Below are 23,644 nucleotides of genomic sequence, written 5' to 3' on the forward strand. Positions count from 1 at the left end.
GTGACATGGGGACAGCACTGGGAACCAGCTCCTGCCACCCCCGGGGGGATTCTGCCCCAATTGTCACCCTCAGGATGTCCCCAGGGAAGGGAAGGGAAGGGAAGGGAAGGGAAGGGAAGGGAAGGGAAGGGAAGGGAAGGGAAGGGAAGGGAAGGGAAGGGAAGGGAAGGGAAGGGAAGGGAAGGGAAGGGAAGGGAAGGGAAGGGAAGGGAAGGGAAGGGAAGGGAAGGGAAGGGAAGGGAAGGGAAGGGAAGGGAAGGGAAGGGAAGGGAAGGGAAGGGAAGGGAAGGGAAGGGAAGGGAAGGGAAGGGAAGGGAAGGGGGGTGTCACAGTCGCAGTTCCGTGGGGGGATGGATGTCCCACTCACATTCCCATCCCCATTTCCCATCCCCATTCCCAGTTCCCGCCTTCAGCAGCCGCCCCCATTCCCTGAGAACACGGGATGATTCATTTGACCCTTTCCCCCTCCTCCTCCTCCTCCTCCTCCTCCTCCCATCCACAGAGCGCCGCTGATTCATCCATCGCCTCTGGGGGATGCTCGGCAGCGCTCTGGGCTGGCACAGGGGCCGGGCACCCGCCCCGCCGGGCACGGGGCCATCCCAGCACGGCCCGGTTGGCACCGGGGATGCCCCGCGATCGCTCCTGGATCGTTCTTCCTCACACAGGGAAGCGATTCCATCAAAACCTGAGGGGTTTGGGGCAAAAGAAAAAAGGAGCATTTGGGAGCATCTCCTTGAGGATCGCTGCTGGGATGCTCCTGCTGTGCCCCCGCGTGTCCCAGCGCTGTCCCTTTCTGGGACACCAGTGTCACTTTTGGCAGGATTATGTAATTCCGGCTGTTTTCTCAGAGCGCTTCAGTGACAGATTTCTGTCTCCTGTCGGTGCCATTGCTCGTTTTATCGCGGCTTTTCTGCTACTGCCCGTCCTGAAATTCTCTCCTGCACCGCCAGGTCCCTCTCCAGGCCAAGGGACAGCACCCCAGGGTCCCCCAAAATCCTCACCCAACATCCCTGAACCCCCCAAACCCCACACACAGCACCTCTGTACCCCTGAGTCCTCTCCAATCCCATATCCAGCACATCCGAGCCTGCAAAACCCCACATCCCTGGACCCCCACCCAGCATCCCAGCACCCCTGAGCCCCCCAAAATATTCCACCCAGCACCCCCGAGCCCCCCCAAAACCCCACATACAGCATCTCTGTAGCCCGTTTTTTGGCAGAAAACCCCCTGAGCCCTCCAAAATCCCACATAAAGCATCTCTGTACCCCTTTTTTCAGCAGAAAACCCCCTGAGCCCCCCAAAATCCCCCATCCAGCATCCGAGACCCCCAAAATCCCCCATCCAGCCCCTCTGAGCCCCCCAAAATCCTACATACAGCACCCCTGAGCTTCCCAAAGCCCCCAAACCCCCCGCCCAGCCCCTCCAGACCCCCAAAATCCCCTATCCATCCCTTCTGAGCCCCCCCAAATCCCCCCTTCCCCTGCCTGCCCCCCATTGTCCCCCCACTCTCATCACGTGACCCTCCCCATTCATACCCTCCATAGCCCCGCCCCCTCTCTCCTTATTGGCTTCCTCCCGCGCACCGCAACCAATCACCGCCCAGCACCGGCTGCGCGCGGAGGGGGCGTCGCCGCGCGGGGCCGGCGCTGATTGGCTCCTCCCCCGGGCGTAGCCCCGCCCATAGCGGAAGCAGGAAGCGGGCGGGCCGGCCGTGACCCGCGGGCGGGCAGCGCCGGCCGCGCCATGACGGGAAAATCGGTGCGGGACGTGGAGCGCTACCAGGCGGTGCTGGCCGGGCTGCTGGCCGAGGACGAGAACAAGTTCTGCGCCGACTGCCAGGCCAAAGGTAGCGCGGATGGGCGCCGGGGCCTGCGGAGCCCGCGCCGCACCGGATGCACCCCCCCCCGCCCCATCCATCCGAGCGCACCGGCCTCGCCGCTCGGTGCTCCCCGGTGCGGCCGCTCCGCTGAGGGTTGGGCGGTCTGGTGGGGATGGTGGGGATGGGTCCCGCGGTGGTGGTGCCGGGGAGACAGCGGTGTTGGCCCGGTGGTTACGGGGGTTGTGCGGGGGAAGAGGCTGAGGCAGCCCGGGGGGATCGGGGGCGAGAACGGGGTGGGTTTGAGGGCATAAATGGGGTGGATTTGGGGCAGAGAATAGAGGGGTCTGGGGGCAAGAGCAGAGTGGGTTTGGGGGCAAGAGCAGGGTGGGTTTGGGGGCAAGAGCAGGGTGAGTCTGGGGGCAAGAGCAGGGTGGGTTTGGGGGCAAGAGCACAGTGGGTTTGAGGGCAAAAACAGGGTGGATTTGAGGGCAAGAACGGGGTGGGTTTGCCGCAGAGAGTGAAGTGGGTTTGGGGGCAAGAACAGGGTGGGTTTGAGGGCAAGAGCAGAGTGGATTTGGGGCAGAGAATAGAGGGGTTTGGGGGCAAGAGCAGGGTGGGTTTGGGGGCAAGAGCAGGGTGGGTTTGGGGGAAAGAGCGGGGTGGGTTTGGGGGCAAGAATGGATTTGGTTTGGGGGCAAGAATGGGATGGGTTTGGGGGCAAGAATGGGATGGGTTTGGGGCAGAAAACAGGGTGGTTTTAGGGGAAAGAACCCGGTGGTTTTAGGGGAAAGAACCCCGTGGTTTTAGGGGAAAGAACTCCGAGGTTTGAGAGGGAGAATAGGATGGTTTTAGGAGGAAGAGCTCCGTGGTATTGGGTGGGAGAATGGGGTGATTTTGAGGAAAAGAACTGGATGGGTCTGGGGGCAAGAATGGGGTGGGTTTGCGGGAGAGAACAGGGTGGTTTTGGGGCGAGAATAGGGCGGATTTAGGGGAAAGAACCTGGTGGTTTTAAGGGTAAGAACTTTGTGGTTTGAGAGGGAGAATAGGATGGTTTTGGGAGGAAGAAAACGCTGGTTTTGGCTGGGAGAATGGGATGGGTTTGGGGCAGAGAACAGGGTGGTTTTAGTGGAAAGAACCCGGTGGTTTTAGGGGAAAGAACTCCGTGGTTTGAGAGGGAGAATAGGATGGTTTTGGGGGAAAGAACCCGATGGTTTTGGGTGGGAGAATGGGATGGTTTTGGGGGCACGACGTGGTTGTTTTGGGGGAAAGAACCTGGTGGTTTGAGAAGGAGAACGGGGTGGGTTTGGGGGCAATAACCCGGTGGTTTTGATAGAAAGAACCCGGTGGTTTTAGGGAAAAGAACTCCGTGGTTTGAGAGGGAGAACAGGCTGTGTTGGGGGAGAGAACACGGTGGTTTTTGGGGGCACAACAGGGTGGTTTTGGGGGAGAGAACCCGGTGGTTTTGGGTAGAAAACCCGCAGATTTTTGGCCGCAGCCCCGCTGGGTTTGGTGCGAGTCGCACCGGGAGGAGCTGCGGTTCCCGAGGGGAGATGGGGAGGGAGCGGCCCCAAATCTCCCTGGAAATTGGGAATTGTGGGAATCCCGGGAAACAGCCCGGAGTGGGTGGGGACCTCTCCTGAAAGGGGGAAGAAGGAGAAGCGGGAAAAGCCGTGGCTGTGGAATCGAGGGAATTCCAGCTGGGGAGTCACATCCTGTCACCTGGGGCTGGAATGCTGTGAGCACAGGGAGGGAGCTGTGACCTCACCTTGGGATCATGGACCGCTGATGGAATTCAGATTTCTGTCCTCCTTTCCCACCTGGATATTCCCTGTGAGGGTGAATCTGTCACAGGAATCTGTGGCTTCCCCATCCCTGGAATTCTTCAAGGCCAGTCTGGGATAGTGGAGGAGCTTTCAGGTCCCTCCCAGCCCAAACTATTCCATATTTTCTCATTTTTGTCCTCTTTTCCCCCTGGATTTTCCCTGTTAGGTTGGTGAAGCCCTGGCACAGGAATCTGTGACTTCCCCATCCCTGGAATTGTTCAAGTGGAAGTCACAGGAGGAGCTTTAAGGTCCTTCCCAGCCCAAACCATTCCATATTTTCTCATTTTTGTCCTCTTCTCCCACCTGGATTTTCCCTGTGAGGCCCCTGGCACAGGAATCTGTGACTTCCCCATCCCTGGAATTCTTCAAGGCCAGTCTGGGATAGTGGAGGAGCTTTCAGGTCCCTCCCAACCCAAACCATTCCATGTTTTTCTCATTTTCCAAGGTGTGTTATGACCCTGGGCTATCTCAGAGAGGAAATGTTGAAATTCCAAAGGAATAAACTGTTCCTTGTCCCCCCTGTGGTTGCTGCTTTGTTTTCCCTGCAGCAAAAGAGTTAAAAGTTGCCCCGAAATCCTGTTTTAATGAGCTGCCATAATCTCTTAGAGATCTGGACTTGAGCCTCTGTTTCCCAAGAGCTGCTGGAATTGAACTTGGAGGAGGGATTGGCCAAATCCATCAGTAAACAAAGGGCTTGGTCACCTCAGTGTGACCTCCAAAACTGCAGAGCCCCCCTGGAACAACGTTCAGAATTAGATAATTATTATTTATTTTCACCCCACCTGCTTGGAGCACGCCTGGTGGTGGTGGTGGAGATCAGGGTGTTCCTCCCCTGTGCCAATCCTTTATCTCCTGGAGGGCAGAAATAGCTCCTTCATCTCAGCTCCCAAGCTTGGGAGAGGGCAAATTCCACCAAAATGGGGGAAAAAAAATTCAACCCCACATCTCAGGGTGATGGAGCTTCTCCTGCTCAGGATTCCAATGAATTAATTACCATCGTTTTAATGAAGCTCTGGTGGGGATTTGAGCCATTCCAAAGCTGGAAGCTGCTCCTGGCTGGGATTGCAGCAATCCTGGAGAGCAGCCTGGGGCTGTCCCCAGCTCCCTGATCCACTAATTACCCCCTGCGCTAATGAGATTCCTGGCACTGGGAAATCTGCTCCTCCAGGGCACGAGGGAGCTGGTTCTGCCCACAGTTCCAGGGATTTGCTGCAGTTTTGGGGCAGTTTTGGTGCTTTTGGTGAATGGAGCTGTCTCTGCCTGAAGCTCCAAGGTTTTGCTTCAGTTTTGGGGCAGTTTTGGTACTTTTGATCAAATGTGGTGCCCCAGGAACTGTCACTGCATGGAGCTCCAAGGAATTCCTGAAGTTTTGGGGCACTTTTGCTGAATGAAATTGTCTCTGCTCAGAGTTCCAAGAAATTGCTGCAGTTTTGGTATTTTTGGTGAATGGAGCTGTCTCTGCCTGGAGCTCCAAGGAATTCCTGCAGTTTTGGGGCAGTTTGGGTACTTTTGATCAATGTGGTGCCATGGGAGCTGTCTCTGCATGGAGCTTCAGGGAATTCCTGAAGTTTTGGGGCAGTTTTGGGGCAGTTTTGGTACTTTGAGTAAATGGAGCTGTCTCTGCCCGGAGCTCCAAGGATTTGCAGCAGTTTTGGGGCAGTTTTGGTACTTTTGGTGAACATGGAGCTCTCCCAGCTCTGATGCCAAGGAATTCCTGACGTTCTCCTGGAATAACTTCAACAATCCACTCTGCCCTTGGAAAGGAGCCCCTTTAGGGCCCTCAGCACTTCCAGGGGTGTCTGGAAGCAAAGCTGGGCAGGGGCTGGAGCAAACTGGGACAGTGGGAAATGTGAATTAAATTAACTTTAAAGCCCTTCCCACCCCAGCCAGCGTGAGATTCTGTGAAATCCCAGGGTGGTTTTGCTGCTGCAAGAGCTGCTCAGAGTTGTTGTTTTGCAGGAAATGGGGTGAAATCTCTTCACTCTCTTCCTCTTTTTGTTGCCAACCTCGTGTTTGGGGGAACTGGGAGAGCAGAGCCAGGGCAGGGTGGGTTCTAAATCCTCTCCTTGGAGGTTTTTGCTGTGGGAATCACTTGGAAAAAACACCTGGAGAGAGCAGCACTTGGTGGGATTTGTGCTGCTGGAGCCATTCCAAGGGTGCTGAGCATCCAGCAGCACATTCCCTGCTTGGAATGTGGGATCCTGGAGCTGGGATGGCTGAGGGAGGGAGGGATGAGGTGAAATCTTCATTGGGATTTGGAAGATTTGAGTGACACAGAGCGGATCCGTTGCTGCTCCTACGGGTGCTCTGCACCCCCAGCTAATTGTGTTTGGTTCTCTCCTTCTCCCAAATTGTTCCCTCTGCTCTCCAGCCCCATCCATGCATCCAGCAGGCTCTGTGGATCCCTTGGAGCAGGAGCAGAGGTTCCCCAGAGGTTCCCCAGAGGTTCAGGTTGCCCCTGTGCTCCCCCCTGCTCTGTCTGGCTCTTCATCCCTTTGCCTTGTGACACCCATGGGTTGCAGGCTCTGAAAAAAACGTGACATTCTCACTCCAGATTGGTGTTTCCTTCAATGCAGCAGGCCTGAGGTGAAGCTCCACAAACTTCATCAGAGCAGGGCTGGTGCCAGGTGATTTTGCTTTCTGTGGATGTTAAAATCCCTAGGAATTTCAGGTTGTCCCCTGTGCTCCCCCCTTGGTCTGTTTGGCTCTTCCCTTCATCCCTTTGTCCTGTGAGATCCATGGGCCTAAATCCATCCCTTGTATCCTGAGGGGTTAGCTGGGAGAAGTGCTGCTGAACACTTAAATTAAGGTTTAATTCTTCACCAAAAAAAGAAAAAAAAAAAAAAGGAGTAGGATTGGGGAAATCCTTGCCCAGAGGTGGGTAAATATGGGATGGGAAGGGGGAAAAGCTTGGGGTGCAGTAGGTGCTGTAAGAAAGTTGATTTATTATTATTATTTTATGGGAGAGCTGCTTTAGTCCAGCCTAACTCCTGTTAATCCCAACCAAATATTCCCTGAAAATCTGCGTGACTCAACTCCTCCTCCTCCTCCAGCAGCCTCTTGAGCTGCAGCTGAATTCCCTCTGCAGGCAGAGCAATTCCAAGAGGAACTTTTTAAAATAGCTGCTGCTGGAACAGCTGCATGGGAGGGAGGAGGATGAGGATGGAAGGGGAGTGGTGCAGCCTGTGCCTGCAAAAACCCCAAATGGAGGGGCTGGAACTGCTCAGCTCAGCTTAGGAAATCTGGGATGAGCAGAAAACTCAGCTTTAAGCAGGGAAATCTTTGCCAGAGGGATCCATGTGGGTTGTGTGTGTTTGAATCCTCAGCTGCAGCCACAATATTCTGGCATCTTCCATTATTCTGCTTTTGGTGCACAAAGGGAGTGGAAATGCTCCAAAATTCACTTTATCCCTCTGAATCTTCACCTCAGCAGGGCAAAACTGGGAGTGGTGCAGCCTGTGAGGGGTTGGAACTGCTCAGCTCAGCTTAGGAAATCTGAGATGAGGAGAAAACTCAGCTTTAGGCAAGGGAATCTTTGCCAGAGGGATCCATGTGGGTTGTGTGTTGATTATTCTGCTTTTCTGCTCTTCCCTATTCAGACTCCACAAAGGGAGGGAAATGCTCCAAAATTCACTGTATCCCTCTAGAATCTTCACCTCAGCAGGGTAAAACTGGGGGAGAGGACACAGCTCTGTCCTGCCTGGAGCTGCAACTTCCCACTCAAGCAAGGGGAAAAAAGCATCAGTGCTCCCAACAGGGGTTTAGTGTGGAATTAGTTGTAGGAAGATCCCTTTTAAGCAGAGCTCTGAGTCACACTTGGCCCTACATCTGCCAGAAATAGGGAGATAATCCTCAGAGCAGCAGCAGCACCTGGGCTCTGTGTGCTGACCCACCTGGGGATGGAGGTGGGAAAAGAAAATTTCCCTCCCTCCACAAAAAAAGAAAAATAAAACTCCACATGATGATTCCCAGCTGGAGTAAAGTTTGTTCCTATAGAAACTGCCCGGAGTTATGTAAGGAAATGGCAGCTGCAGTGCAAGGGGAGCTCGTGCTCCAAAATGCAAAGTAGGTCTTGAAACCCAGCAAAAAGTCAGGAATAGCTCAGGGCTCCTCCAGGTTGGTCCCTGGTAGTGATTGTTCCCTGTGTCCCAGGAAATCTGGGACAAAATTGGAGCTTTTAGGAGGAGCTGGCTTGAACTTGGAGCAGTGAGTGCAAGGCTGGGTTTACTTAGACCTTAATAAATTGGTTTTTCTCTATTTTTGGCAATATATGCCATTCCTTCCTGCCCCTTTCCCAAGGAATTTCAAGGCCTGTTTACCTCATGAAAATCACTATTATTATAATCAAGATATTAATTAATATTATTATGATTATCATGTTTAGCTCTAGATACTGCAAAAATTCTCAATCCATCAAAAACTGACCCAGGACCTTCCTCTGCTCAGAGCTTTGTTAAGAACTTGGCGACTTCTAAAACATCCCTTAAATTAAATTAGAAAACAGATTCTAAATATTTTCGACACCAAGTGATGAATTAAAAACATCTTAAAAAGCAGCACAATTCTATTTACAGCATCAAAAGTCTTTTAGTGATGGCAGAACTTCCACCCTGCTGCTCTGTTTACAGGTGCACCTATCACCCAAATTATTTGCATTTCATGGAAATTCAAACCTCCTTGGAATCTGCAGTTTCTAGGATTGGCTGATGTGTGGTTTTGCTCCAAAAATGAAGCCACAGGAAGTCCATGGCTTGTGGAACTGACTGATTTTTTTTTTTTTTTTTTTGATGTATATTTATATTTTTAAGCTGTGTCACCATCAGCGTTGATGATGTCACCCAGTTGTTTTTCATGGATCCTGGTGATAAAACTGCTTGAAATTGTCCCTGTCACCTTTTTTATTGACTGAAGGAACATCCAACCCTTTCTGCAGCAGCAGGAACGACCCACCCTGCTGTTCACAGAAATTTTCATTTCCTCCACCTGCACTTCAAAGAACACGATGGTAGCAGTGATAAAACTGCTCATCTTTACTCAAAAACACACAAATCTTGAGCTTCAAGGCCACAGGGCCCTCAAATATTGGATATTTTTTGCTAAACTAAAAGATTTTCTGGCAGAAATCAGAGCCAGCACCTTTGTTTTTCTTGCCAAATGTGGTTGAGGCCTGTGATTACTGTGTGGGGAAAAAAAAAAAGAAAATAAAACCCCTAAACAGCTGTTTCTTCTTTCAAAGGATGGTATAAAACTGAATTTTTGGGTGATTAAACTGCTTGATCAGATGTAGATTTTTATCAAACACCTTTTGTGGATGTTAAAATGAGGGTTTGGCTTTAGAATCCCCTGAGAGCTGCACAAATCCATCAGTCTGGGCCTAAATCTGCGAGTGCAGCTGGAATTAATCCCAAATCCGAGGTGGATCCCTGATCCCTGCAGCAGGACCAGTTATTAATAGTGTTAATAACCAAATAACATCATTTAAGTGGGTTTTTCGGGTTTCCTTTGGTTCCCCCAAGTGCAGAACAGACGTTTCCAGCAAAGAGCAGAGGAAGTTTTGCAAGAGAGGCTTTGAGCTGATGAATGGCAGAAAATCCTTGAGCAATTTCTTTCCAAAACAAGGAAACCACAAGGCAGAGGAACCTCTTGGATCCTGAGTTCTTTCCTCCTTTGACTCTGCAAAAAAAAAATAAGGATTATTCAGCTTGGACTCGAGGAAATTTTTCCCTGCTGAAAAGCTGAGGGTGTGGATAACCCCTGGCAGGCCGGATTTTCTTGTTCCAGGGAGAATTCCCCACATCCCTTTTCCTTGTGGGTCTTTAGAGTTTCCTTAAGTTCCCCCAACTCCTGGAAGTGCGGAACAGACATTTCTAGCAAAGAGCAGAGGAAGTTGTTTTGTCACAGCTCTGAGCAGATGAATGGCAGAAAATCCTTGAGCAATTTCTTTCCAGAACAAGGAAACCACAAAGCAGAGGAACCTCTTGGACGTTCTTTCCTCCTTTGACTCTGCAAAAAAAAAAAAATGAGGATTATTCAGCTTGGACTTGAGGAAATTTGTCCCTGGTGAAAAGCTGAGGGAAATCCTGGCAGGGATTTTCTTGTTCCAGGGAGAATTCCCCACATCCCTTTTCTTCAGCTGGATGATTCCACAGCCAGGCATGGAGCATTTTTTGGGATCCATGGAAGAAGCTGCTCATGTCCATTGGGAATATTCTGATGTTCCCTCAATCCTGCCCATGGAAGCAGCTCCTTTTTTTCCTGCTCTTCCTTTTCCAAGGAGCTGTGGTTTTGCAGCCAGCTCCTGGTTTATTTTTAAATGCTTTCTGCAGAGTTATTACAGCAAAAAAAAAAAGTTGCCTCAGGAACTTGGGCCAGAATTTGGTGCCTGAGTGAAGGGTGAGGAGTGAATCCCCTCAGGATTTCTCAATTAAAACCACTCCAGGGTGTGAACTTGGAGCAAGAGACTCATTTGGAGCAGGCTCCTCAGGCTGGGAGTTGGAAAGGGAATTAGGCTGGGGGTTTTAAAGGGAATTAGGATCCTTTTCAGTCATTCAGATTATTCAGCAGCCCTTGGAGCATTCATGAGCAGCATTAGATGGGGACTGGAGCTGGCACGAGCAGCTTGGTATGTGGAGTTTGTTTTGACAGGCTAGGATGTGAAACAGGCTCTGGAATTGTCTCCTGGAGCTGGGCACTGAATCCCTGCTGGATCCTCCTCCCTTGGGAATGTTCAGGAAAATTGGGAATGAAAATTCACTGAGCAAGGGATGCTTTGGGGTTTGTGATCCTCCTGCCAGGCCAGGCTCTGAAAAATGTTGGGTTTCTCACTCCAAATTGATGTTTCCTTCAATCCAGGAGGGATTTGTGCAGGCCTGAGGTGAAGCTCCACGAACTTCCTCAGAGCTGGGTTGGTGCCAGGTGATTTGCTTTCCATGGATGTTAAAATCACCCCTAGCATCATAAAATCAGACATAAAATCATCATAAAGCTGAGTCAAAAGTGGCAAGGCTGGCACTGGAGCAAACTCCCAGTTTTCCATGTGGGAATGGAGTTTCCATTTTGGCCTGGTGGCTCTGAGGGCCCTCAGCCTCAGGGGAATTGATTTTAGCACATCAACCTGAGGATTCATGCAAGAAACAAATTTTTTTTAGTGGTTTAAGGAGCTGAATGTTTCTGTTGGCCTTGTCCTCAACCCTCTGGAGATAAATAAATCCATAATTCGCTGTGCCAGGAGGGTGAGGTGCCCCTGTCCTGGTGGGTGTCAGGGTGTGCCCACTTTTTGTGAAGGGTGATAATTCCCCCAGGCAGCTCTGCAGTGCTGATTAAAGCTGCCCCATTGTTATTTATTGATATAAACCCATTTTTCTCAGAAAAATGATCCCCTAAGCTCCAACCCAGGTGTTTTTCCCCCTTTATCACTGAAGCTGCTGCAGAGTCTGAGCTGGGCTTGGGTTTTGAGGAAGTGAAAGACACATCTGGAGATGCCACCTGGAGCTTTTTCCAGTCTAGTCACCTTGAAAAGAGCTGTGAAACCCTGGGGAAATGCCTGCAAAAAACCCTAAAAAGCAAATTCTGACTCGCTGGGCACTTGCAGGGAGATTTTTTTTTTTTTTGTGGGAGATGTTCCAGTGTGAGCTGCTCCAAAGAGGGAAGTGGGAGGTTGTTTACATCTGCACCAAACCCTTCCCCCCTCCCACAACCTCAGGGCTTTAGGAGACATTTTAAAAGAACATTTTTAGAAGGCATTTGAAGGTTAAAGTGTTGGTTTAGTTAAGATGGGTGTCTGGGAAGGGGATATTGGATCCAACCTGACCCCAGCAGGGTTTGCTGTGGCTGCAGGATTGGGGAGATTTTTGGGAAAATTCAGATTTCCTCCTAGTCTGTGAAAACCAACCCCACATCTCCCAGATCCTCTATTCCCTTTAGGTTTGAAACCTTTCCTGCAGCACCTTCTGGCTGTGCAAGGACACCCAAATCCCAGCTGGAATCTCCCCAGGGAACAGCTCACCCCTGGTTGTGTAATGAGTTTATTGCTGGGAGGGGCTCAAAAACCCCCTAAATATTAATTTTAATTTAAATATAACCAAGCTGCTCCATCTTGGCTCTCCCAGAATTTGGATTTAGGAGTTGCAGCACATTCCAGATGTGGTTCCCTTGTTGTCCCAGACCCCTGAGGGGACGCTGGAGCAGCAGGAGGATGTGACATTAACCCTGAGTCATGTTTTAGTGGGAGGTTGTGGTGGCCTGAGCTGGTCCATGTGACAAACCTAGTGAGCTGATTACTCCAGGAGCTGCCCATTAATCCTTTTAGTCCTATCAAGGCTAAATTTATCTGGAGTTTTAAATCTAACCTTGAATCTCATGATAATCCTGCCAGCAGTCTCACGTTAGAGAGCCCTGGGAGAGAATTCCATGCAGAAATCACAGGAAGGATCCTGGCTAAAGGTTTTATTCCCATTTTTTGGGTATATTCAGGTGGTGCTGAAGTTGTGGGTTTTGCTTTGATAATAAAGGAGGTAATAAAGGGACTGAGGTGTAGGCAAGAAGTGAATTTCTCAGCTCCATTAAACTGATATCATTCCCAAAGGCCACTCCTGGAGAGGGAAAAAGCAGCAAATAATGGCAGAAAAAGGCCAGAAAATTTAATAAAGGCATTTTAAAGTGAATTCCCTGGAAGAAGTGCTGGAGTTACCTGTTGGAGGTTGGATACCTGTGCTCTGGCAGGGTCTCTGAGTGCATTATCAGCTCCAAATCCCTCAGGATTTCCTCAAGAACAGGAATTAAACTGTTAACAGCATCTCCAATACAGCACTGCTTTTTTAGGGCTCTGAAATTACACTTTCCCCCTCTTCCCCCTCCCACCTCCCTCTCATTAACTCGAGGCTCTGCTATTTTAGCTGTGGCAAGGAAAGCAGGATAACTCTTCATCATCCAGAAGAATGTGTGGAAAAAAGAGCTGGTGGAGGATGTTTGATCCCTGATTCTGTGTTTTCCCAGTTTCTCATGCACTGGGACACCAGTTTGGGCTGGGAGCTGGGAGAAAAGGGTTTCATTTTAAAATATTCCTAAAATATTCAGGATTGAGGGTCTGGGAGAGGGATGGGAATTCCTGTGGATCTCTGTATGCCCTTCTGGGATTCCTGGGTGCATCTGAGCTCCTTAATCTTTCCCTTCTGGATGTTTTTTATCCCTAGCATGATCTCCCATCCGCACCTTGGAGCTGTCCTGCATGAAAACCAGGAATGTCTGGCCTTAATCAATGCCTTGATTTTATTTTATTTTGACCCAGGACAAGCAAATAATGTCCATCACAGCTGTGGAAACTGGAGTGAACTGATCATTCCTTGGGCTGGGATTGGTTTTGGGGCCAAATCCTGGGCTCAGTGCTTGGTCCTGGCTCAGCTGGGAGTTCCTGCCCAGCACTGAGGAGATTTGAAGATGCTGAGTGGTTTGGTTTGGGTTTTTTTTTTTTGTTTTTTGGGGTTTTGTTGCTGTAAGGAATATTCTGGAGCTGATTCCAGGTTATTCAGGAAAAAAAGCAGGATCACAGACAGGGCAGAGCTCAGGGGATTGGAGTTTTTAAGGTGGTTTAAATTCCTCTTTTCTTCCCTCTTCTTGTGTGGAGGGAAGAGGGAGGCAATAAATCAGGGACAATGATTGGAGATCTTAGAAGGATTTTATCCAATTCCTTCCTCAGAGCAGGAAAAATGCAAAAATTTACCTCAAATTCAGCTTTTTCTGAGGGATTTTAGATCTGAGGGGTTTTAGATCAGTAACAGCACCAGGTGTGAGCTTTTTCTTGGTGAAATCAGGAACTTTTTCCCTCACAGAAAGAAAAGGACAACAAAACTGTTTAAATTCTTTATTTTTTTCCCTCTTGGAGCTGTTTGATTTATGTGGAAGAGGGAGGCAATAAATCCCCAAGGATAAGGATTGGGAACATCCTCCTGATGTGGAATTCCAGTTTCCAGCCTGGATGAGAATCCAAAGGCTTCAATCCCAGTTCACTTGGTGCAGTTTCCCAGTTCCTCCAGGCAAAAACAAAAATAAAAAAGGGTTGGATTGGTGGGAAACACTTTCCTGTCTCTTCCCAGGGCCACGATGGGCATCCTGGAATATTGGGGTGTTCATCTGCATCCGCTGTGCTGGGATCCACAGGAACCTGGGCGTTCACATATCCAGGGTCAAATCCGTCAACCTCGACCAGTGGACACAGGAACAGATCCAGGTGAGGGCTGGGATAAAACATTGAGGGTTTTGTTTTTTTTTTTTAAATAAACCAAGCCAGAATAGCTCAAAAAAAAATGGGGAAAGTGGAGGAGAAAGAATAATTCTAGCTGGGATAGGTTGGGAGGGAAAAGAGCAATAAAATTTCCTTATTCCAAGCTGGACAAACAGCAGAGAGTAAAGCTTAAGGAGCTGCAAATCTCTGTTAAGTTACCAATTCCTGCTTCCCACCTCTCCTTCCAGAGGGATTTTTGGGTTGCTAACAGGATATTTATCCTGCCTTGGATTAAAAATTGCTTAGAATTGGCAAATGGGGTGGGAGGGGATTGGAGCAGCTGCCTTAGCATCCCCTGGGGGGCTGAAAATGGCTTTGAGGAGGATCCCCCTTTTCTGGATTTCTCTTCTTTGTCAGCTTGGGATGCTGTGGGAGAGCTTTAATGTTTGGGAAAGGAGAATTTGAAGGAGTTTTTTTGGATTTCAGTGCGTGCAGGAGATGGGGAATGGCAAAGCCAATCGTCTCTACGAAGCCTACCTGCCCGAGAACTTCCGGAGGCCCCAGACAGACCAGCATCCTTTTTATTCCTGGAAAAACGTGGAAATTCCATGGAAATTTCCATCCTTGGAGCTGTGTGGTTAAACCTCCCTGAAGGAGAAGTTGTTCCTGTGGGGAGGGAATGGGAATGAAGGGATTGGGGTGGAGAACTGGGACACCAAGGTGACCACAGGAGGCTTCTCCTTTGTTTAGATCCTGCTTGGTTTGGGACAATAAAAAACTGGGAAATATTCACTCTGAAATTCTCAGTTTGGAAGAGTAAAGAGAATTTTGCTTTTATTTTTGGCTTAAATGGGGAAAAAAATGCACTGGTAAGGAAAATAACCCTTAAAATCCCTTTTTTTTTCCAGTGGGATTTATCTCATTCAGATCTCTGAGATTTCAGAGTGAACCCAAAAGCTGCAGGTTTTGGAGGGAATGAAAGTGAATATTCCAAAGGCTCCATGGAGACCTAATTGTGACCTTCCAGGACCTGAAGGAGCTGCAAGAGAGATGATTTGTAAAGGACAGAATAGAGGAGGTGGATTTTGGTAGAGGTGGGATTTTGGGAAGAAATTCTTCCCTGTGAGGGTGAGGAGGGGCTGGAATGGATTTCCCCAAAAAAATTGTGGCTGCCCCATCCCTGCAAGTGTTCCCCAGGCTGGATGGAGTTTGGGATAGTGGAAGGTGCCCCTGCCCATGGGATTTAAGGTCCCTTCCAACCCAGACCAGGCTGGGAATTCTCTGATGGAATTTTCAGTGCTTCAGCTGTAACTCCCACCTTGCAGGAATGCTGAGTAAGCAGGGATAGAATGATGTGAACTTAGAAAATCCCACAAAAACACCTTTCCACCATCATTTTTTTGAGTTAATCTGGTACCTGAGGTGCTTTTTGAGGTGCAGAATCCTGTTGTGACCTGCTGTGATGTGAATGTGCTGAGGGGATGCTTGGGACAAACAAAAAAAAACAATGGAGAAAACACAGCAAGAGCTTAAATCCTGATTTAATTCCCTTTTTATAGCACTGAAATAACCTGAAATAACCCAGGGGCAAAAACTGAGTTGGGATCCAGCAATAAATTATTTTAAGAAAGTTACTGCTGGAAATGCTCTTTAAACAATGATTTAATTTAGTTACAGCCTGTACCTTGTTCCTCCCTGTCAAATAAGGCTTCTATTCTGGAATCCTTTGTCCTTAACCAGCTGCTGTAGAGCTGTGGAGAGTTTTATCCGGGATAAATATGAGAAAAAGAAATATATGGACAGAAGCATCGACATCAACGCCTTCAGGGTGAGTATGGAGGCCCAAAATTGTGATTAAAACAAAATATTGAAATATAAATATTGAAATATTCACCTGTGTCAGGAGAAATCCCTTCTCCAGAGCTGTTTGAACTTCATGGAGTGAATTCCTCAGGAGATTTAAAGGTGCTGATTGGGTTTTGTTGTAGGGAATATTCTAGAATATTCAGGGAATATTCCAGGGAAAAAAGCAGGATCACAGACAGGGCAGAGCTCAGGGGGTTGGAGTTTTTTGGGTGGTTTAAATTCCTGTTTTCTTCCCTCATCTTCATCTCACTGATTGGTTTGTGTGGATGGATGTCTCACATTGGAGGAGGCCTTGGAAAGGATTTTATCCAATTCCTTCCTCAGAGCAGGAAAAATGTAAAAATTTACCTCAAATTCAGCTGTTTTGGAGGGATTTTAAATCAGAGGGGTTTTAGATCAGTAACAGCACCAGGTGAGAGCTTTTTCTTGGTGCAATCATGAATTTTTTCCCTCATGTCTGTGATTATTTCCTTCACAGAAAGAAAAGGTCAACAAAACTGTTTAAATTCTTGATTTTTTTCCCTCTTGAAGCTGTTTGGTTTGTGTGGATGGAAGAGAGAGAAAATAAAACAGGAATAATGGTTGGAGGAGATTTGGAAAGGCCTTGTCCAGTCCTTGCTCAGAGCAGGAAAAATGCAAAATTTTACCTCAAATTCAGCTTTTTCTGAGGGATTTTAGGTCTGAAGGGTTTTAGAGCAGTAACAGCACCAGGTGAGAGCTTTTTCTTGATGTAATCAGGAACTTTTTCCTTCATGACTGTGATATTTTCCCTCACAGTAAGAAAAGGATAACAAAACTGTTTCAATTCTTGATTTTTTTCCCTCTTGGAAATTTTTGGTTTGTGTGGATAGAAGAGGGAGGAAATAAATCCAGAATAATCATTGGAGGAGATCTTGGAAGGGCCTTGTCCAATCCTTGCTCAGAGCAGGAAAAATGCAAAAATTTACCTCAAATTCTACTTTTTTGGAGGGATTTTAGATCTGAAGTGTTTTAGATCAGTAACATCACTGGGTGAGAGATTTTTCTTGGTGAAATCAGGAAATTTTTCCCTCATGTTGCTGTTTTTTTTCCCCTCACAGAAAGAAAAGGACGACAAATGGAAAAGGACCAACGAGTCGGAAAGAAAACTGGAACCCATCATCTTTGAGAAGGTGAAAATGGTAAGATCAGGAAGAAAAACCACGGAGGCACCCCTGAGGCAGAGCAGAGGGATTCCAGCCTCCTCTGGGAGCATTTTTCTGGCCTCAGTCACAGCCTGGGTGCTTTGAGTCACTGGTGGGAGTTTGTTTTGCTCTGCTCCCCAGACACTGAGCAGATGTGCAGGTTGGAATCCAGCTCTTCCCTGCTGCTTTTTCCACCTCCAGCAGCTGCTTCTCCCTGGTTTAGAGCCTGCTTGGATTTGACAATTGGGACAGTAAAATCTGGGAAATGCTCACTCTGAAATTCTCATTTTGGAAAGAGCAAAGAGAATTTTAATATATTTTTTTACTTAAATCCACTGGGGAAAAAAAAAAAGGAGATTTTAAGGGTTAATCTTATTAAAAAAAACATTGTTAATCTTGTTAAAACCATTTCAGAGTGATCCCAAAAGCTGCACAAGATTTGTGTTGTTTCTTTTCCCCCCAGCCTCAAAAGAAAGACGAAACGCAGCAATCCAGGAAAAGTTCCCCCAAATCTGAGCCAGTCATGGACTTGCTTGGCCTGGGTAAGAGAAATTGGTGTGGAAATTGTGGGAATTTGAGGGGTTTCAGTCCTAATTTTCCCTGTCAGATGAACAATTCCAGGAATATTCAGCTTGGGAAGAGTTTTTCCACGTGTTTCCCTTTTTCCTGGAGCGTGTGGCTTTCCAGGAGCAGCTGGAGCTCCTCAAATTCCCACAATTTCTACAATTATGTAGAAATTGTGGGAATTTGAGTAGTTCTAGTGCTAATTTTCCCTGTCAGGTGAACAATTCCAGGAATCCTGTAGGAATATTCAACTTGGAAAGTGTTTTGCATGTGTTTCCTTTTTTGCTGGAGCCTGTGGTGTCAGGAGCAGCTGGAGCTTTATGGGGTTTTGTGGGAATTTGAGGGGTTTCAGGCCTAATTTTCCCTTCAGGTGAATAGTTCCAGGAATCCTGCAGGAATATTCAGCTTGGGAAGAGTTTTCCATGTGTTCCCCTTTTTCCCGGAGCCTGTGGTGTCCAGGAGTGCCTGGAGCTTTATGGGACAAACAGAACCCAGGGGAACTTCCAGATCCTGCTCCAGGCCCTCCCCAGCTCCAGAGGGATGAGGGAGGTGGGGATCACATCAGAGGGATGTGGGTGGGATGGCACAGAGGTGTCCCCAGGCTGGGATCACATCCAGGACATCTCTGTCCCCACAGACGCCCCAGTGACAACGCCCGTCACCAACGGCCGGCCCAGCAGCCTGGAGAAGGACCTGGACCTCTTTGCATCCATGGGATCCAGCTCAGACTCCTCCAGGAAGGTGAGCTGGGAGTGCTGGGGCTTGGAAAAGCCTGGTTGGGTTGCAAAACCATGGGGTCATTTGGGATGGAGGGGCTTTAAAGGGCAGGGATGTCTTTTGCTGTGCCAGGGTGCTCCAAGCTGGTCTTGGACACTTGCAGGGATGGGGAATCCATCTGGGAATGCAGGGTTTCACCACACACATCAACAGTCTGCCCTGAATGTTCCTTCATCTAAATGTCCCTTAATTAAATTCTGAAATCTCCCTCCTCCATGTTGGAGAAGGAAGAATCTCCCTCTTCCATTCCCACATCTGGGAATGCTGTGCCACTGTTTCACCACAGATCATTTGTCTGCCCTAAACCTTGCTTCATCCAAATTTCTTAATTAAATCCTGAAATCTTCCATGTTGAAGAATGAAGAATCTCCCTCTTCATTCCCACAGCTGTGCCGCTGTTTTCACCACACACATCAACGGTCCTGAATGTTCCTTCATCTAAATGTCCCTTAATTAAATCCTGAAATCTCCCTCCTCCATGTTGAAGAATGAAAAATCTCCCTCTTCCATTCCCCCATCTCCCTCTTCCCTTCCCCTAAACCTTGCTTCTTCTAAATTTCCCTTCATTAAATCCTGAAATCTCCCTCTTCCACATTGAAGAATGAAGAATCTCCCTCTTCCATTTCACATCTGGGAATGCTGTGCCACTGTTTTACCATCAAACACATGTCAACCATCTGCCCTAAATGTTCCTTCATCTAAATTTCCCTTAATTACATCTTGAAATCTCCCTCTTCAGTGTTGAAGAAGGAGGAATCTCCCTCTTCCATTCCCACGTCTCCCTCTTCCATTGCCCTAAACCTTGCTTCATCTAAATTTCCCTTCATTAAATCCTGAAATCTCCCTCTTCCACATTGAAGAATGTCCCTCTTCCGTGACCCCATGATCTTGTGTGTGGATGGATATTCCCCTTTCCCTCATGCTGAGTTTTGCCCTGATCCTATCTGTCTGTCTGTCTGTCTGTCTGTCTGTCTGTCCCAGGTTGTTGGTTCCATGCCAACCTCTGGAAGCGCCGGCTCCGTTCCCGAAAATCTGAATCTGTTCCCGGAGCCCGGAGGCAAAGGGGAGGAGGTGGGCAAGAAGCAGCTCTCCAAAGACTCCATCCTGTCCCTGTACGGCTCCCAGACGTCCCAGGTGCCAGCACAAGGTAACCCTGGCGTGAGCTGGGACCTGAAGAGGGTGGGTTGGTGTCCTGGGGGTGACAAACTTCAGGAGAAATGGGGATGTGGGTGATCCCTGAGAATCTGGAGTGGGGTGGGTGGGAAGGGAATGTGAAGCTCATCCTGTTCCAGCCATGCACTTTCCACCATCCCAGGGTGCTCCAAAGCCTTTTCCAACCTAGCCTTGGGCATTTCCAGGGATGGGGCAGCCACAGCTTCTCTGGGAAATCCATTGCAGTCCCTCACGGGGAGGAATTTCATCCCAATATCCAACCCTGCCCTTTAGCTCTGGGAATTGGGGAGGAATTCCATCCCAATATCCAACACTGCCCTTTAGCTCTGGGAATTGGGGAGGAATTCCATCCCAATATCCAACCCAAATCTGCCCTTTAGCATGGAGAATTGGGGAGGAATTCTATCCCAATATCCAAACCAAACCTGTCCTGTGGCACTGGGAATCAGGAAGGAATTCAATCCCAATATCCAACCCAAATCTGCCCTTTAGCTCTGGGAATTGGGGAGGAATTCCATCCCAATATCCGACCCAAACCTGTCCTGTGGCACTGGGAATCAGGGAGGAATTCCCTCTCAATATCCAACCCAAATCTGCCCTTTAGCATGGAGAATTGGGGAGGAATTCTGTTCCAATATCCAACCCAACCCTGTCCTTTAGCTCTGAGAATCAGGGAGGAATCCCTTCCCAATATCCAACCCTGTCCTTTAGCACTGGGAATCAGGAAGGAATTCCATCCCAATATCCAACCCAACCCTCTGGCACTGGGATCAGCAAGGAATTGCCTCCCAATATCCAACCCAAATCTGCCCTTTAACACTGGGAATCAGGGAAGAATTCCCTCCCAATATCCAACCCAAATCTGCCCTTTAGCATGGGAAATAGGAGAGGAATTCCAGCCAATATTCAAACCTGCCCTCTGGCACTGGGAATGAGGGAGGAATTCCATCCCAATATCCAAACCTGCCCTCTGGCACTGGGGATCAGGGAGGAATTCCAATATCCAACCCAAACCTACACTTTAGCTCTGGGAATCAGAGAGGAATCCCTTCCCAATATCCAACCCAACCCTCTGGCACTGGGGATCCCTTCCCAATATCCAACCCAAATCTGCCCTTTGGCTCTGGGAATCAGGGAAGAATTCCCTTCCAGTATCCAACCCAAATCTGCCCTTTAGCACCAGGAATTGGGGAGGAATTCCATCCCAGTATCCAACCCAACCCTTTGGTACTGGGAATGAGGGAGGAATTCCATCCTAATACCTAAATCTGCCCTTTAGCACTGGGAATGAGGGAGGAATTCCATCCTAATACCCAAATCTGCCCTTTAGCACTAGGAATTGGGGAGGAATTCCATCCCAGTATCCAACCCAACCCTTTGGCACTGGGAATGAAGGAGAAATTCCATCCCAATACCCAACCCAACCCTCTGGCACTGGGAACCCATTCCTGCGTTTCACTGCCCAAATTCCCTCTCCATCTTCACTGAACAACTGTGACCACCACAAAGAACAGCTCAGCCTGGCCATCCCCACCCAGGCCGTGGCTGGAATTGTGCCCTCCCATGCCCTGCACTGAGCCACCTCTCCCTGCTCCCTCCCTTTTCCCAGGAGCCATGTTCATGGCGCCGGCTCAGCTGGGCTACCCCGCCGCTCCCTACGCCGCCTTCCCGGGGGTGCCCCCTTCCAGCAGCATGATGGGGGGCTTGATGGCCCCTTCCGTGGGCATGCTGGCCCAGCCTGGAGCTGCTGGCATGGTGGCACCCGTGGCCATCCCCGCAGGCTACGTGGGCAACGTGCTGGGCGTTCCCAACGGGATGATGGGGACGCAGCAGCCCGGGTACGTGGCCGCGGTGCCCCAGGCCGTGTACGGGGTGCAGCCGACGCAGCAGCTGCAGTGGAACCTCGCCCAGGTGAGGGACAGGCTCCTTGGAGGGGTTTTTCCAGGGTTTTTCTGGGAGTTGGGAAGGGGAGGAATGAGTGGGGTGGGCAGGGGTTGGGGTTGGGGTGGGATCGGGTGAATCGGGCTGGGTTGGGTTGGGTTGGGGAGGGGGGAATGGGAGAGCCTGGGGATACCAGGGTGGGAAAGAATTCCAGAGGGTGAGTCCAATCCCAGCCTCATCTCCCATGGGGTGGGGACTCCAGAATTCCCTGGGCAATTCCAAGGCCTGACCACCCTTTCATGGAGAAATTCCTGCCTTGAAATCCTCCCATACCTGGAGAGGCCAAACTTCCTTGGAAAAATTCTAAAGCCTGACCACGTTTTCCATGGAGAAATTCCTGCTGATATCTTGAGAACCCTGAAGTCCTCCCATACCTGGGGACTCCAGAATTCCCTGGGCAATTCCTAGTCCTGCTCACCTTTTCCATGGGGAAGTTCCTGCTGATGTCCATCCTCTCCTGAAATCCTCTCATACCTGGGGACTCCAAACCTCCTTGGAAAAATTCTAAAGCCTGCCCACCCTTTCCATGGAGAAATTCCTGCTGATATCTTGAGAACCCCGAAGTCCTCCCATACCTGAGGACTCCAAAATTCCTTTGGCAATTCCTAGTCCTGCTCACCTTTTCCATGAGGAAATTCCTGCCCTGAAATCCTCCCATACCTGGGGACTCCAAACCTCCTTGGGTAATTCCTAGTCCTGCTCACCTTTTCCATGGAGAAATTCCTGCTGATGTCCATCCTCTCCTGAAATCCTCTCATATCTGGGGACACCAAAATTCCCAGGGCAATTCCAAGGCCTGCCCACCCTTTCCATGGGGAAATTCCTGCTGATGTCCATCCTGTCCTGAAATCCTCTCATACCTGAGGACTCCAAAATTCCCTGGGCAATTCCAAGGCCTGTTCACCCTTTCCATGGGGGGATTCCTGCTGCTGTCCTGCAGTCCCCCATGTTGGGCAGCCAGCCCTGCTCCCCTTCAGGGCTCTGCTGTTTTTGGGGAGCCCTGGGCACTGTCCTGGCCCATCCCTGACCTCTCTCCTGTGCCGTTTGCAGATGACCCAGCAGATGGCTGGCATGAACTTCTATGGAGCCAACGGAATGATGGGCTATGGACAGTCCATGGGAGGAGGAGGAGGAGGAGGAGGAGGAGGAGCCCAGGGCAGCAACCCCTCCCTGAGCTCCCCGCTGTGGAAATGAGCCCTCGCTCGCACGCGACCATTTCTGCCTTTGTTCTGTTCTCCAGACCTGCTCCATGAGACATTCAGGGGTTTTTTGCTTTCAGGTTTTGGGGGGGGGACCCAGCCCAACCTGAATATTTTGTGGGGTTTTTTTTTTTCCATCCCTGAGCTCCATCTCTGCCTTTCCACTGTCACAGCCACGGGGACAGCGGGGTGGCAACGCCACCACGAGCTCAGCCCCGTCCTCAGCACAGTCAATGCACACAGGGGAGGGGAAACCTCCCTGCACAAAGCTCCACCAGAGCTCCTGGGTAGCACTTGATGCCCTGCTGGGCACCTGGGCACAGGTGGGACTGGGAAATCTGGACTGAATCCTGCCCAGAAAGCTGGGATTTCTCACTTCAACTTGCAGTGTTAGATTTATTTTATTTTTTGGTGGGTTTTTTTTTGTTTGTTTGTTTTTTTTGGGGGGGGTGGGGGAACTGATTTGGTGCTGAGGAACTGGATTGAAGCCGAGCCCAGGGGCAAGCAAGCCTTGCTACCTCCTCCCTCGAGGGGAGCTCTCCCTGCTCCCACCCTCCTTGGAACCAAAGTCCTTGGGAAAAGCCCCTCTGCCACCCACCCACCCACCCACCCTGAGCAAGCAGGAATCTCGCCCAGAGTGGGGGCAAAGCCGATGGAATGTGACAAACTTGCACTCCAGAGGGAATTTTCTGCCTGCCGTTAAGATTCGATGGAGTTTCACCATTTCAACAATCTTAACCAGAGTTAATTCTCCAGGGGGGGGGCCCAGAGCCCCTGTGCAAGTTTTCTTACACTTTTAAAAATGATTCTGACATCCTAATTTATACTTTTTTCATATTGGTTTTTTTTTTTTCTGTTTTTGTTTTCGTTCTCGTTGTCGTTGTTCCTGTGTAAAATCCTGGTTCCTCCCTTTCCTGGCTCGCTTGGGACATTTTAATCTTAGGCAGATTTTCTTTTCTCATCTCCAGTAGAACCCAAAACTGCTTCAGAAAGTCAGCAAGAAGTCGGACTTGTGGTCTGCTCTCTCCTGTGGATATGTAAATTCCCAAATAAAATATTGCAGTGGACTCCTGTGGTGCTGGTGGTCACTCCAGGTGTG

At 49.4% G+C, this 23,644-nt stretch overlaps 1 protein-coding gene across 1 annotated transcript; it reads left to right on the forward strand.

Moving 5' to 3' along the window:
• The first annotated feature begins 1,704 nt into the window (after nucleotides 1–1,704).
• SMAP2 (small ArfGAP2) lies at nucleotides 1,705–23,612 on the forward strand. Its single transcript, XM_058040308.1, has 10 exons — nucleotides 1,705–1,847; nucleotides 13,735–13,868; nucleotides 14,349–14,434; nucleotides 15,612–15,690; nucleotides 16,808–16,888; nucleotides 17,355–17,433; nucleotides 18,093–18,196; nucleotides 19,214–19,379; nucleotides 21,015–21,316; nucleotides 22,397–23,612. The coding sequence occupies exons 1-10, from the start codon at nucleotides 1,745–1,747 to the stop codon at nucleotides 22,538–22,540; spliced, it is 1,278 nt and encodes a 425-aa protein (XP_057896291.1). The 5' UTR covers nucleotides 1,705–1,744; the 3' UTR covers nucleotides 22,541–23,612.
• The last annotated feature ends 32 nt before the right edge of the window (nucleotides 23,613–23,644 follow it).

The sequence above is a fragment of the Melospiza georgiana genome, chromosome 24 (genome assembly GCF_028018845.1).
Source record: "Melospiza georgiana isolate bMelGeo1 chromosome 24, bMelGeo1.pri, whole genome shotgun sequence".
Taxonomy (NCBI): Eukaryota; Metazoa; Chordata; class Aves; order Passeriformes; family Passerellidae; genus Melospiza; species Melospiza georgiana.